This window comes from Pongo pygmaeus, chromosome 3 (genome assembly GCF_028885625.2).
Source record: "Pongo pygmaeus isolate AG05252 chromosome 3, NHGRI_mPonPyg2-v2.0_pri, whole genome shotgun sequence".
Taxonomy (NCBI): domain Eukaryota; kingdom Metazoa; phylum Chordata; class Mammalia; order Primates; family Hominidae; genus Pongo; species Pongo pygmaeus.
In genome coordinates, this window is record NC_072376.2 from 25,484,714 (window position 1) to 25,501,111 (window position 16,398).

The 16,398-nt window shown below is 37.2% G+C and overlaps 1 protein-coding gene across 10 annotated transcripts in view; it reads left to right on the plus strand.

Annotated features, from left to right (window-relative positions):
* Nucleotides 1–16,398, plus strand: part of RBPJ (recombination signal binding protein for immunoglobulin kappa J region) — a 264,413-nt gene that overhangs the window by 204,711 nt on the left and 43,304 nt on the right. For all 10 annotated transcript variants that reach the window (XM_054485039.1, XM_054485034.2, XM_054485040.2 and 7 more), the window contains one exon: nucleotides 11,092–11,130. In XM_054485039.1, the coding sequence (XP_054341014.1) occupies nucleotides 11,092–11,130 (39 nt within the window). The remainder of the gene's footprint in view (nucleotides 1–11,091; nucleotides 11,131–16,398) is intronic.

The window sequence follows — 16,398 nt, forward strand, 5'->3', positions numbered from 1 at the left end:
TCACGTCACTGCATTCCCGCCTGGGCGGCAGAGAGAGACCCTGTCTCAAAAAAAAAAAAAAAGAATAATGTGGGTATGATGTGAGATACGCATACAAAGTATGTAACATAATGCCTGCCCTCCAGTAGCTGCTATTGTAATGTACTTCATATGGATAGGGACCGTGTTTCTTATTTGCTGCTATCTGTTCCAAGTGTCTAGTGTGGTACCTAACACCTAATGGGCACTTACATGTGTGTTGAATAGTGAAAGGGAAAAGGAACCAGAATCTAGGAGAACAATTAATTATTACCATTCTCCCTCATTCCTCTTCATCTCAGTTTTAGGTGAAATAGGCAAAAGAATTTCACTACTTAAACAATTTGAAGTGAGAGTGAGAGATAAGAGAGAAAATGCAAGGAAGAAAACTGTGTGACATCTTCTATGTACAAGCCAGTTTTCCATAATCACATTGTGGATTTTCCATGGAAGATGTTCAGTCCCCAGCAGTCTTTGTTGGGACGCACACAAAGCAGGCACGAAGCCCATCATGTAGCAAGTCAGGGGAAAGGGATGCTTGCTGCGTGCTGTCTGGCCGCCCTTCCTAGGGAGGTGTGGATTCTAGAACAGACTTCACTATGCTTCTCTCTCCTTTTGTATCCTTACCTTGACGGTAATAGGAACCATTTATATTCATACATATACTCCTCAGGTTCCTTTTTGTTTCCTTTTTATTGCAAGTTTTGACAACTACTTGTCTGTTTTTTCTGTTACTGGGCAGCTGGAGCCATCTGACCTGGTGCTAACATAGGACCCTTCACAGCTGAGCTTAGTTATCCCTCTCTAAGCCATAGTTTAAGGACAAACTAAATATATTTTTTTTGTGGTAAAATATACATAATGTAAAATTAACCATTTTAACCAATTTTAAGTCTGCAGTCCAGTGGCATTAAGTACATTGATGTTGTTGTGAATGTACTTAACCATCACCACCATCCATCTCCAGAAATTTTCATCCTCCCAAACTGAAACTCTGTGCTCGTTTAACAATAACTCTCCATTCTCCCTTCTCCCCCAGGTCCCTGGTAGCCACCAATTTTTCTGTCTCCATGAATTTGACTACTCTAGGTACCTCATATAAGTGGAATCAGATAATATTTGTCCTTTTGTGTTTGGCTTATTTCGCTTAGCATGTCTTCAAGGTTTATTCATGTTGTGTTGTAACGTATCAGAATTTCCTTTTCAGGCTGAATCATATCCCATCATATGTATGTATGTACCACATTTTTGTTACCCATTTGTTCATTGTCAGTGTACATTTGAGTTGTTTTCCACCTTTTGGCTATTGTGAATAATGGTACTATGAATATTAGTGTACAACTGTCTTTTAATTCCAGCTTTTGTTTTTTCTGAGTATATGTTCAGAAGTGGAACTGATGGATCATATGGCAATTCTGTGTTTAATATTTTGAGGAACCATACTATTTTCCATAGTGGCTGTACCATGTTACATTCTCACTAGCTATGCATGAAAGGTTCCACTTTTCCCCATATCCTTGCCAACCCTTGTTACTTTATTGTTATTGTTGTTTTTTGTTTTAAATCAGAGCCATCCTAATGGGTATGAAGTGGTATCTCATGGTTTTGATTTGCATTTCCCTAATTAGTGAGGTTGAGCATCTTTTCATGTGCTTATTGGCCACTTGTGTATCTTCCTTAGAGAAATGTCTATTCCTTTGCTCATTTATGAACTAAGTTTCTTTGTTGTTGAGCTGTAGGAGTTCTTTATAAAATCCTGTATCGATATTTGATTGTATGTATTTTTAAGGCAGTATAAATATATACTTGTTTTGAAGGGACCATTTCAGTTTCACAGTATTCATTAGATATCATTCAGTAATCCAGCCTTGAAAGAGTAGTAGTGGGCTTACTCAGTGCTGGACCCTATTATAGTGCTTTACATATATGAATCTTTTTGATTAGAAGTACATTTATCTGTGTTTTCCATTGAAGAAACTGAGGCACAGAGAGTTTGAGTAAATTTCTTGCTCCAGGTCATACCGCTAGTTTGCAATAAAGCCAGGGTTTCAATTTAAGCAACCTAGTTCCTGAGTCCATGCACTTAGCCTGTATGATAAACTTTGTGTGTGCTCTCATGAAGTGATACTTTTCAGGTCTTGAACACTGCTTTCCCTCTCCCAAAAAGATTTATCTTACTTTTTCCAGTGGCCAAACTGGAAGGTAAACAAAATCATCAGGGAACTGTGACTGAAATTCATAAAGGCATGTATGCCATTTTAAAGGCAGTTCATAAGATGAAGTGAGGCATCTGAAGGAGTTATTAGTAACAACTGAATAAACACTTGGAACCTCTTTAAAGTTTCGTTGTATTTCTTTTTGTGGAAAACCCTTAGGTTTGATGTGATTCTTTGTTTGAGTCAGGCATATATTTTCTAAAATGGTTTCCCTAGTGAAATTTGCTTACTGAAACTTTTTTTTTCTGTAAATTCTTTACTCATCTGCCTTTCTCTGTTTTTATTTGAAGCCACTTGTGATTCTAGAGTTGGTGCTTGAGTGGCCATCAGTTGATGTGTAGAGAATGCAATTTTATCTTGTATCTTGTAGTTTACCTAAGCCAAACTTAATTGGTAAGACAAAACAAAACTTCTTTGTCAAATTATATAATGCATTTTAAAGCAAAATACAATCTTTGCTGCTGCCCATTATCACTAATAATCACGTGTAGGGTGTGTGGGTTTTATGTATACACTGCGGAAGGGGAGATGAGAAATGTATATCTCATTTCTCTTTCGAAATTGATGTTACTAACTGGGTGACTTTTTGCTGTGTGTCCTTAGTCTCCTTTAATCTGGGCCAGTTCCTCAGTTTTTTGTTTCATGTTGTCAACTGTTCCACAGTTGGGGTTTGTTCCTCAATTTGGCTTTGTTCCTTATGTTTAGATTCTGGTTCTGTGTTTTTGGCAGTAATAGAGTATCAGAGAAGTGATGGTGTATTCTTCTTAATGTACCATATCAGGAGGCATTTGATGTCAGTTTGTCTCATTCAGTCTTGATATATGAAATTGGAGTAGTTTGCCCAGAGTCTGATTTCCCCTCTGTTTTTGAGGCCATAGATTTAAAAAGTTTCTTTTTGAGGCCATACTTTTCATTTAAGACTTTCATATGAGATATTAATGGAGACCCGTATTCTCACAGCTTACTTGTGCTATCTGGGTACTGGGGCTGTGTTAGAGATTTAACCCAGGGGAATCCCTCTCCAGGTATGGATATTTGGAAAGACATTAACCAAACCTGGAAACAATATTGGAGGTACCTAAAAATCCAGATGCTGAGGGTGGCTGCAGTTGATGCTGTTAGTTACCCTCATTTAGATCTTTTCATTCTTCCTGCTTCTTTACATAAACTGCTAGCAGAATGTTATAAAGAGAAGTTCATTGGTTTTTTTTTTTAATTGAAAAAGGTAGAATAAAAGGACTTTTAAAAATTAAGTAAATGAGGCTGAGTGTGGTGGCTCAGGCCTGTAATCCCAGTACTTTGGGAGGCCGAGGCAGGTGGATCACCTGAGGTCAGGAGTTCAAGACCAGCCTGGCAAATACGGTGAAACTCTATCTCTACAAAAATACAAAAATTAGCTGGGCTTAATGGTGGGTGCCTGTAATCCCAGCTACTCGAGAGGCTGAGGCAGGAGAATTGCTTGAACCCAGGAGGCGGAGGTTGCAGTGAGCCAAGATTATGCCATTGCACTCTAGCATGGGCGATGGAGCGAGACTCTCTGTCTCAATAAAATAAATAAATAAAATAAAATAAGAAAATGGTGCATTTTAGATGTTTCTGTACAGCAAACATAATGAGAAGAAAGTACATTTCTTCACCTGAAGTGGCCAGTTGCATGGCATGTCTTTGAAATCTACCCCATAGGATGTGGGTTTTTTTTTTTTTTTTTTTGCCACCAGGTCTCACTCTGTTGCCCAGGCTGGAGTACAGTGGTGGAATCATAGCTCACTGCAGCCTGGTACTCCTGGGCTCAAGCAATCCTCCTGCCTCTCAAGCAGTCCTCCTGCCTCAGCCTCCTAAGTAGCTGGGACCACAGGCGTGCAACACTGTATTAGTTTGTTCTCACATTGCTATAAAGAACTGCTTGAGACTGAATAATGTATAAAGAAAAGAGGTTTAATTGCCTCAGTTCTGCATGGCTGGGGAGGCCTCAGGAAACTTACAAGCATGGCAGAAGGCAAAGGAGAGACAAGTACCTTCTTCACAAAGCTACAGGAAAAAGAGCATGTGTGGAGAAGGAACAGGCAAACACGTAAAATCATCAGATCTCATTAGAACCCACTTACTAACATGAGAACAGCATGGGGGAAACCACCCCCATGATCACCTGCTACCAGGTTCCTTCCTCGACACGTGGGGATTATGGGGATTACAATTCAAGAGATTTGGGTAAGAACACAGAGCCAAACTGTATCAGCCACCACACCTGCCTAATTTTTAATATTTTTGTAGAGATGGGGTCTTGCTTTATTGCCCAAGGCTGGTCTTGAACTCTTGGCTTCAAGTGATTCTCCTGACTTGGCCTCCCAAAGTGCTGCGATTACAGGTGTGAGCCATAGTGCCTAAGAGGGAAACATCTTATGGGATGTTTCTTCATTAAAAACATGTTTAATAGATGAGATTGTCCAGAACACATCTTGCTTTGATCACCTTTGTTACTGTGGCCAAGGACAACTGGTTATACCTAGCCAAGTTTCGAGCAGCATTGCCATTAAATGTGGTTTTTAAGGTAAGAGCAGGTTCGAAACTAGAAATTGAAGTAGGACAAAGGCTGACATAGTGTCTTATTCTTCTTGTGTGACTTAAGCTGTTTTCTGCACCTGTGGGTGGAGAATGAGTAAACTTTTAAAAGTAAAATTACATATTTATTTAATAATGTATTTTCAAATATTAACCTCTTCAGTCATATTCAATAGGTACAATATTTAAGTAGTTTCTGAATGTTTTGTTTTTATAAATTATATAGATGAACGTCTGTGAAGATACATCATTGTTCATTTGTTGTAATAGCATATTAAGTCCATAAGGAGATAGATTTGTGTGTCTTGTTCATTGATGTATACCAGCTACCTATAATTGTCCCCCTACTCGAGGTGCTCAATACTATTTGGTGAATGAACAAATCTGGACACAAGGAGCAAAAGTAGTCTTACTAATGAGCCTGTTATGTATTTTTTGTGTGTGTGTAAATTACTAAGCAGCTTCTTAGTATCATTTAACTTTTCATACTATTTGTTATCATAGAATATAGTAATAATGTATATCACCTATTTGTTTTCTTCTTCTGTTTCGTATTTGCCTTGGGGGTATGGATCAGGTGGCCTATTTTTTCTCCAATAAAATGCTGCTTCATGGTTCAGAAATCCCAGTACTTTTGAGCTGCCTAAAATTTATATACTGTTTACAGCAGATTGGTGTAAAATTTAGTTTAATTATGAGTTTGGATTGTTGATGCTTTTTTGAAACTTCTCTCCAGCACATACTTCACCATGTTTCTTGTCTTAATTAATTTTATTCCCATTATTTTATCTCATTTTTTGTGTTAAATAGAAGATCTGTGACATAGAGAAAAATAAATTACTTCTAGTTTCACTACCCAAGGGCAAGTAGGGTGTCCCTGTGAGCTTGTTTTTTCAGTCATCTATGTTTTTCAAATCAAAGTTCTACTACTGTTGCTAGACAGCATTCTAGATAGATTAGATTTTTGCTTTTTTTTTTTTTTTTGGTAGCAGTGTAATTACTATATTTTTCTGTATTCAAAAAAGTTTTATCTTTTTTTTTTTTTTCCTTCTCTTTGTGATTTTTGAGTTGGTTTTCTTATGTGAAGCATCTGTTAGCCAGAAAAGGTGTTAACATGGTGTAGTTTTGATAACTTTTATCACATTTGTCCTCCATACATTCATGGTCATATTCACCTATCTATTTAAGGAAGTATGTAGAAGCAAATGTATGTTGTTTGGGAGAAAACAATACCTCCTCTGTGAGCAGAACAGAAGTATATATATTAATGTGTATGCAGGTTTTTTACTTACTTGAAAATTCTAATGGATTGGAGGAAATGTGGGAACCTCAATACTATTTACAGGTAGGAAGCACTATGTTTAACGATAGATTGCAGCTTAAAAAAATCTCATACTTCTAGGTGTATGAAATCAGATTTACCTACACTAACTAGCATTTTCCCCAGCTGTTCTTACTTTGAATATAAAATCATTGTTTTCTTAGAAGAGGAAAGCTAGTGAAATTAAAGTAAAATGATTTGCTAGTTTTAAATTTTACTTATGACGTATATATGGTGAAGAATGTAAATTTTCTTGAGCCATGGTATTATATGAGCCTTACTGGGTGGTGATGGTAAGCAAATGTTTTCTTTGTTCCCACTACCAGTCTGAGGGAAAAGTATACAGAACATAGAGCAAGAAGGAAAGGGCATTTTACAAATCAACTATATCCTGGTTCATTTTTGCTTTGTTTTTGTTGTTGTTGTTGTTGTTAAAGCCCAGAATCATAACTTTTTTCCTTTAAATGTATGCCAGAATTATTACATTTAATTAAAACTAGATTTTATGTAGTATGCAGAAAATTTGAGAATCCTACTCATGCAAATGAGATATTGACAGTCTATACTTAGCAAAAAAATAAATTGGGTAGTAGCAGCGATTCTTTGTTACAATGAGGAATTAACTCATTTCATGGAGTTAAAAGGGCCCCTAGACATGTAAGGATTGATTTTTTTCCCATTGTTAAATACACCATATACCTATTATCAAAAATGTTTTACATAATAATTGCCTGTACATGGTTGGTCCAACTTATTTCTGGTTTGATTCTCAACAAGATCATGTCAGGAGACACCTTATTTTTAAAATAGAGTGCGAATACAGATAAAAAATGTGTACCTTCTTTCCCAGTGTCCCTATTGCAAGGTGGAGAGACAGTATAATCAGTTATTGATTTATAATTCATTAAATTATAATCAATCTGTGAGTAATTGATAGCTGGCTGCTGTCATTCTGCTGAGAAATGATTATTTTGGTTGCATAAAATAAATACTACATTATGAATTTTGTTTAATCAAATTAGTAGTGGAAGTGGACTTTGTTAAGTGCAGGATGCATGTAGTACCTTAGCATAACTTGACAGTTTTTAATGTGTATCCCTATGGGGATTTATTAAATAATTAGAATTTAGTTTGATTGTGACATTAGAATTATGCATTGTCTTTTTTTGTTTTATTTTGTTGTGTTTGAGATAGGGTCTCAATCCTGTTGCCCAGGCTGGAGTGCAGTGGCTCAGTCACAACTCACTGCAGCCTCCATTCCCAGGCTCAAGTGATCCTCTCACTTCAGCCTTCAAGTAGCTGGGACTACAGACTCTAGCTGCTACACCCAGCTATTTTTTGTATTTCTAGAAGAGACGGGGTTTTGCTATGTTATCCAAGCTGGTCTTGAACTCCTGTACTCAGGCAGTCCACCCACCTTGGCCTCCCAAAGTGTTGAGATTACAGGCGTGAGCTCTTGCGCCCAGCCAGAATTACGCATTGTCAGCCTGCCTCACTCCTTTTGAGTTTTTTTCAGAAAACTAATTTTCTTATTCTTTCCATACTCCAATATATACAGTAACCATTAGCTTTAATGAGATAAACAGGAATGTAATTGCATATGCATTAGAAAGATCAGGATTGCATGCAATTAATAGAAATGTCTTATTATATACAGAAGAAGCAATTTGATCTTAGTAACATTTATGAGATTTCTAGCCTTAGGATGGCAACTAGAAGGATGTATCGTTTTGTGTAAAATGCTGTCCAGACTCAACAGGCAAATATATTGAGCTCTTTTGCACATATTTTCTGTGGGGCAGGAGTGTTGTTGCACAGGCGTGTTTTGTAATTGTCGACTTGATCTAATGGGCATTTCCAAAAAAAGACTTAGATATTTTAATTAATATTTACTTGTTAATCTAATATTGACAGAATTGCAGAGCATCAAGAAGCAAAATTTACAGTTGAATTTTGAGTGTGATGAATCTCTTACTAGCCGTGTAATTAAACCTGTGTTAGAGCCTGTGTTGCATACATCCCAAAGGGCACTTGCTGGTTACATATTTAGTATTTGTAGCTGGTATGCTGGGTGGCAGCATCATTAAAATGCTTTATCTCATTTGTTGACTGTGTGTCTCTAAAATTTTTACCATTTTAAGCCTTAGGTAGAATTTGGTCATACCTCACTTTGCCTCTCTTTATAAAGTATAATACTGCATATTCACATATGTATAAATATCTATATCTAAAAAAGTATTTTAAAGAGTATCTTAAACTTTTTAGTTTTTGTAAACTATTCTATATATAACCTTTAATGAAGTTTTATTGTAATCGTATGCTACAGTGGTACATTTAATCAGTGTAAAAAATTGTTTTGTAGAAAAAGATTCAGATTTTTGCATTTAATTCCATAGCTGGAATTCGTGGGTTGATCAGTAGTTCAGTGTTTTGAAATCTGTGTTCCTCAGCCACTTTGCTGGTGTTACCAGTAAAACATTGTGTTTTGTTTCTTTCTTTGGTTTTGAGACAGGGTCTTGCTCTGTCATCCAGGCTGGAGTGGACTGGTGCGATCTCAGCTCACTGCAGCCTCAACTTCCTGGACTCAAGTGATCCTCTTACCTCAGCCTCCTGAGTAGCTGGGATTAGGGGCTCACGCCACCATGCTGGGCTAATTTTTGTACTTTTTGTAGAGACAGGGTTTCGCCATGTCTCAAATTCCTGCAATCAAAACAATCCACCCACCTTGGCCTCCCAAAGTGCTGGGATTACAGGCATGAGCTACCATGCCTTGCCTTGTTTCTTGATTTTAGAAATTGAATATCATGTGGGATAAAATCAAACAGAACTAATTATAAATCTTCTTTCAAAAACTTGGGTTATTTGCCCATTTTTTGTGCTATTTCAATTAAAGCCATTTTTCAATATTTTAGGTTTAATGAAAATACTAAAATATTCCAGTCACAGATACTTAATTGCTTGTGAATTATCAATTCATAAACAGTATCTTAGGACAAATGAACAAAATGAACTAAATGGGATCCTATGACTTTTATCATCAAAGTTAAATATCTTGTGTAACATTAGAAATACAGTAGAGAAATCTTTAAGTCAAATAAGACTTCATACCCTATAACTGTGTTTATGAACAAGTTACTTAACTATTTATAATTGTAGTCTTGCTTCAAGGTCTTTTTCAAGTGCTGTGCCTTCACTGTCTCAGAAGTTTACACTTCCTATTTCAGGGGAAATAACAGGTTATCACATAGAAACCACAGTTTATTCTTCATATACTTATTTATCTCTATTAAAATCGTATTTAGTTCCTTTAGTTATTTTGGCTTAACTACTTATAGCTAAAAACGATAATAATTACTAGCTATTATTGAGTATTTACTGCGTTTCAGGCACTATTCCCTCTCCTCCTGTCTCCTCTCCACTCTCCCCCTCCCCTCTCCCCTCTCCCCTCTCCCCTCTCCCCTCTCCCCTCTCCCCTCTCCCCTCTCCCCTCTCCCCTCTCCCCTCTCCCCTCTCCCCTCTCCCCTCTCCCCTCTCCCCTCTCCCCTCTCCCCTCTCCCCTCCCCTCTTCCCTCTCCCCTCCCCTCTTCCCTCTCCCCTCCCCCCTCCTCCCCTCCCCCCTTTCCTTTCCTTTCCTACCCCCTTTCCTTTCCTCTCCTCTTTCCTCTTTTTGATGGAGTCCTGCTCTGTCTCTCACACTGGAGTGCAGTGGCGCGATCTTGGCTCACTGCAACCACTGCCTCCTGGGTTCAAGTGATTCTCCTGCCTCAGCCTCCCAAGTAGCTGGGATTACAGGCGCGTGCCACCACACCTGGCTAATTTTTGTATTTTTAGTAGAGGCAGGGTTTCACCATGTTGGCCAGGCTGGTCTCGAACTCCTGACCTCAGGTGATCTGCCTGCCTGGGCCTCCCAAAGTACTGGGATTACAGGTGTGAGCCACCGCGCCCAGCCTTATGTGTTTTCTGTATATTAATTAATATGTTGAATTCCCTCAACAACTCTTTGAGGTAAGCACAGTCACTGTGTCCTTTTTACAGATGAGGAAACAGGTCTAGAAAGTCAAGTAACTTCAGGGTTACACAGCAAGTAAATATGGAATCATGGATTTGAACCCAGCCAATCTTACTCTAGAGTCTTTCTCTTAACTGCCATGTTGTACTCCAGTTCCAGTCTGAATTGTGCTTTCTTGCCTTTGCTCTTGCTTTTCTCTTTGCCCTCTCCCAACCAGTTGAAATGCTTCTATGTTAGGCCATTTTAAAAATAGGCAAATTAAATAGTTAAAATCTAGGAAGTCTCATCTCTACCTAATGCTTAATTACTTTGTGACATTGGGCTTGTTGCTTTTTACATTTTTAAAATGAAGCCTATGTATACCCGCTAGAATTTTCTTTTTCTTTTTCTTTTCTTTTTTTAATATATATTTTTTGTTTTATTTTATTTTATTTTATTTTTTTGAGACAGAGTCTTACTGTGTCACCCAGGCTGGAGTGCAGTGGCACAATCATGACTCACTGCACCCTTGAACCCTTGGGCTCAGTCTCTTGTCCCACTTCAGCCTCCTGAGTAGCTGCAACTACAGGCAAGCACCACAACACCAGGCTAATAGAATTATTTTATAATGATTACATAGGGTATATAACAAATGTATAGCATAGTGCTTGACACATGATAAACTTTGTGAGGGTCTTTGGCTAGCTGTTTAATGGTAAGTCGTCTCTAAAAGATACTTGTCCTCCCTATCTAATCAGTGTGTTACTTGTTCAGAGTGTGTTTGTAAGGCTTACTTAGGGCGTGTTGTTTGCATGTTTAAATGTGTGTTTTGTAATTTTGGGATACAAATGCTTACCAGAGGATTTCTGTCTTCATGTTCTTCAGTGAGGTTGAAGTATAAGTCATAAAGGAGATTTGATGATGCCTGAAAAGCTTTCTGTAGAGTGTATCATATGGCTTACTTAACTTTATTATTTTTTTTTTTCCAGGAAATTTGGTGAGCGGCCTCCACCTAAACGACTTACTAAGTGAGTATTATATTAGTCAGCTTTTTACACATACATTTTATGAAAGTATAAATCCTATTGTTAGATATTATATTAATAGGTACCGTTGAAGTCACTCAAATATTACTATCTAGAGCATAAACTTATTCTCAAACTTCCTTTCCCTCATCTCTCCTCCCCTCCCTCACCAAAAACAGGAACAAAAGGATATAGTTGAAAAGGGAAAATGAAACCTTTCTTAGAATTAGTCTTGAGTCTTATGTAGTGAATACAACATGGACGGCAGTGCAGGTAGCTTTCTATATCTAGCTATGGTTAACCCATCACAATTTGTTGATTGCAGGTAAGATTTGAAAGTAGATGCTTTTAGGAAAGAATTTTAAGGAAAACAATTTTTACCCATTTTAAGAAAACACACATTGTATCTATTTTTAATGAGTATAAGTTGTACAATATACATTTTAATTATGCATGTTAAAAGTATTGGTCTTGAAAATGATTTTTAAAATTTCCAGCAGCCAGAATTATAAAATAAAGAGACCTAGTTCTATGGCCATGTCCTAGAGTCAGGGCAAACCTTGCGTTATTAGCAGTTTATTTTTGGTGTTTATTATGTGTGTGTGTGTGTCTGTCCTTTTTCTTCATAAACTCAACTGAGAACCCACTCTATCATTGTTCTACACCTTTTAACGCCACTTAACAGTACATCTTCTACCTTGATATTTCCCCTTAATGGCTCTATGGTTTTTCATAGTTTTCATACCATTTTTAATATTTCACATTGATGACCATTTAGGTTATTTCCAAATTATTGCTATTATTTTAAAAAGCTGTTACACTTAACGATGGGGACCTACAGAAGGATACAAAGGACAGTTTGAAGGGGAAATCTGGGACACTTTGGTTATCAAGGTAAATAATGATAGTAATGGATTAAAACCTGTATAATAAAACAACAGCTTAGAAGTCTATACTGAGATAATTAATCTCAGGATAAATATTATTTATATAAATAAAAATCATTTATAATTAATAAATGGGGCAAAGAGGATAGCTTTTCCTTACAGACGCATGTCGCCTAATAAATGTAGAAGGTCAAAAACCTGGACAAAATATGTAAAAACAGTTTTCCAGGTATTGAACATCAGGTATAGAAGGATAAGTGATTCCTGAGAAACTGGGAGTCCACAGAGGGCAAGACAGTTAGCAGGGCTGCAAAGTGGAGAGGAATTAACTGTATAAAGAGGTCCAGAGATCTACAGAGGTTTCCTTTCAGTCTTCAGCTGCATATTGATCAGCATGCATGTGTAAGAAAACTACTCTGTGGTGGGGATTGGGGAAAAATATCCCAAAAAATCAGAGGAAACAATTTCTAAAGTTCACTTAGGGCTATGAATTGTGCCTGTTAACAGTAGCCAGAGTGGAAACATCTCATAATTTATGGGGCATTCGCTAGAGTGCTCAGAAGAGTTTTGTTTCAGTAGTGATATAAAATTGGGTCCAGGCATGATGCTCTGTTTTCACCTGGCAAACTTAAAGAAGGATTGAAAGGATCAAACTTAATTGTGTACCAGAACAAAGCTCAAGAATATAGGAATAGAAAAATATCCAGCACTCCCTCCAAAAGGCAAAATCAAAATATATCAGTCATACAAAGGAGCAAGAAAATATCCATAACAAGAAAAATCAGTGAATCAAAACCAACCCAGAAATGACACAGATGATAGAATTATTAGATAAGAACATTAAAACAGTAATTTTTTTTGTTTTTTTGTAGAGACAGGGTCTCACTATGTTGCCCAGGCTCGTCTTGAACTCTTGGCTTCAAACAAGCCTCCTCCTTCCTTGGCCTCCCAAAATGCTGGGATTACAGGTGTGATCCACGGTGCCCAGCCTAAAACATTTGTGTTCTATATATAGAACACAAACATATAAAACATTTGTGTTCTATATGTCCAAGATGTCAAGATCAAGAGCTGGGAAACTTTTTCTTTGAAGAGTCAGATGGTACATATTTTAGGTTTTGTTGCCCATATAACCTCTATCATACTACTCACCTCTGTTGTAGCACAAAAGCAGCAATAGACCATGTGTAAACAATTAGAGTGTCTGTACAGTGAAGTATAGCTGTATTTGTAAAATGGGTGGTGGGTAGGATTTGGCCTACAGACTGTAATTAGTAGAACCTGAGCTAGAGGAGAGGTTAAATAGAGACATAGAAGATTACACACACACACACACACACACACACACACACACACACACACACACACACACACACACACACACACACACACACACACACACACACACACACACACACACACACACACTTTCTCTCTCTCACACTCTCTCTCTCTCTCTCCCAAATTAAATCTCTAAATATGAAAAGTATAATATTTAAGGTGGAAAAGTACACTTGGGATTAATTTCAGAATGGACAAAGAGATTAGTAAACATGAAGACATTGCAATAGATACTATCTAAAATGAAGCACACAAAGAAAAAGTCTGAAAAAAGTGGTGAGCATTAGTGAGCCATGGTTTATTGTCAGGTGACCTCATATATATGTACTTAGTCATTGTGGGAAGAGTATGACTAAAACAATATATGAAGAAATAATGGCAAAAATATTCTAACTGGAAAATTAGTGAAAACTGTAAAACCACAGATCTAAACCGGGTGCTGTGGTTCACGCCTGTAATCCCAGTACTTTGGGAAGCTAAGACGGGCAGATCTCTTGAGCTTAGGAGTTCAAGATCAGCGTGGGCAACATGGTGAAACCGTGTCTGTACCAGAAAGTTAGAAAAAAAAAGTTAGCCAGGGGTTGTGGCACGTGCCTGTAGTCCCAGCTTCTTGGGAGACTGAGATGGGAGGATCACTTGAGCCCAGGAGACAGAGGTTGCAGTGAGCCGAGATCACACCACTGCACTCCAGCCTGGGTGACAGAGTGAGACCCCATCTAAAAAAAAATCAGTTAATCCTGAGTACAGAAACCACCCAGAAGCACTTTATAATCAAATTGATTAAAGTCAGTGATAAAGAAAAAAAACAACAGAAAACAAAAGACAAATTATGCACAAAGGAACAAAGAGAGGATGACAGCAGGTTTTTCATCTGAAACCTTGCTATGGATAAGACAGAGCAAGTGCTTTGAAGTGCTCAAGGGGGACCTATACTTGTCAACCTAGAATTCTATACCCAGTAGATATATACCATTTTAGGCATATTAAAAATTGAAAGAATTTATTGCAAATAGGCCTTAGCTACAGTGTTAAAATTCTTCAAGCAGAAGGATGATCATACTAGATAGAAATCTGATTCTGTACAAATTACCAATATCAAGAACAAGAAAGGTGACATCACTATAGAGTCACAGATGTTTGAAGGATAATAAGCGAATATTATAATTAACTTTTTGCCAGTAATATTCAGCTTTTGAAGAAATGCACACAATTTCTTGAAACTAGCAAACTACCAAAGCTTACTCAAGAAGAAACAGGTAACTTGAATAGTCCTATATTTAAGGAAATTGAACTTATAAACCTTCTGACAAAACTTCAGGCCCAGATGGCTTCACTGTTGAATTCTATATATTTAAGAAAAAAATTATCTCAATTCCATACATACTCTTTCAGAAAACTGGAGAGCAGTACATACTTCTCAGCTCATTCTGTGAGCATAGCATTACCCTGTTGCGAAAAGTAGGCAAGACATTACAAGAAAATGAAATTACTGTCCAGTATCCCTTGTGAACATAGTTATAAAAAGTCTTAACAAATTTTCAAATGGAATCCAAAAATATATTAAGGGGATGATACATCTTGACCCTAGTGAGCTTTATCTCAGGAATGGAAAACAGTTCATGTAATTCAGTATATTAATAGAACAAAAAAGGAAAATCATATAGTTATCTCAGGGGATTTAGAAAAAGCTTTTGACATCCATTTTTAATAGAAATTCTCAGCAAACTTGGAAGAAAAGAGAATTTCCTCATCATAGGGTGCCTATGAAAAAACTACATTTAACAACAAGCTGATTGGTGAAACACTGAATGTTTTTCCTCTAACATCAGGAACAACACAAGGATGTCTGCTTTCACAGATTTCATTTAATATTGTATTTTGAGGTACTATAAGGCCAGAAAAAGAAATGAAAGACGTTTTGATGGGAAAGAAAGAAGCGAAACTGTCTTTGTTTGCAGATATCATGATCATCTGTATAGAAAATTCTGCGGAATCTTGCTACTAGAACTGATAAGTGAGTTTAGCAAGGTAGTAGGATACATGATTAACATACACAACTAAATTGTATTTCTGTATACTAATGAGCAATGGGAAATTGAAATTTGAAAGCAATGCAATTTACACAGTATATGAAAATATATGTAATTCCTCAGGAAAAGTGTGACAAAAGGTGCAAAAACTCTACATTGAAGACTACCAGACATTACTGGGAGAACTTGAAGTCCTAATTAAATGTTCTTCAGGTAGAAGACCTAATATTGTTGAAATGGGCTGGGTATGATGGTTCACACCTATAATCCCAGCACATTGAAAGGCCAAGGTGTGAGGATCACTTAAGGCTAAGAGTTTGAAACCAGCTTGGGCAACAAAGTGAGACCTTGTCTCTACAAATAATAAAAAAAATTAGCTGGGCATGTTGGCACGTACCTGTGGTCCCAGCTATATTGGGAAGCTGAGGCAGTAGGATTGCCTGAGCCCAGGAGGTTAGGGCTGCAGTGATCCATGTTTGTGCCCCTGCACTCCAGCCTAGATGACAGAGCGAGACCCTGTCTCAAATAAATATATATGTGGTTAAAATGTCAGTTCTCAAATTGATCCTGTGGATTCAACACAATCACAGTCAAAATCTCAGCAGGCTTTTTTGTAACAGTTGACAAGCTGTTTCTAAAATTTATGTAGAAATGCAAACAACCTTGAAAAAAAGCAAAAAGAACTTACACTGCCTGGTTTCAAAACTTACTATAAAGCTATGGTAATTTAAAGTATTGTATTGGCGTAAAGATAGCTAAGTAGACCATTGTGACAGAGTAGTGGCCAGAAATAGTTCTTCAGATATATGGTCAGTTGCTTTCCAGTCAAGGTGCAAAGGCAATTTAGCTAGATTTTTTTTAAATGATAGTCTTTCTAACAGTTGATTGTAGAACAATTGGATATCCATTCCTCCTTCAACCCGCCCCCCACACACAAAGTAACTACAGTGTATACATAGTACCATATTAAAAAGATAGCTCAATGTAGACCTAAATGTTAAACTTTAAAGTAT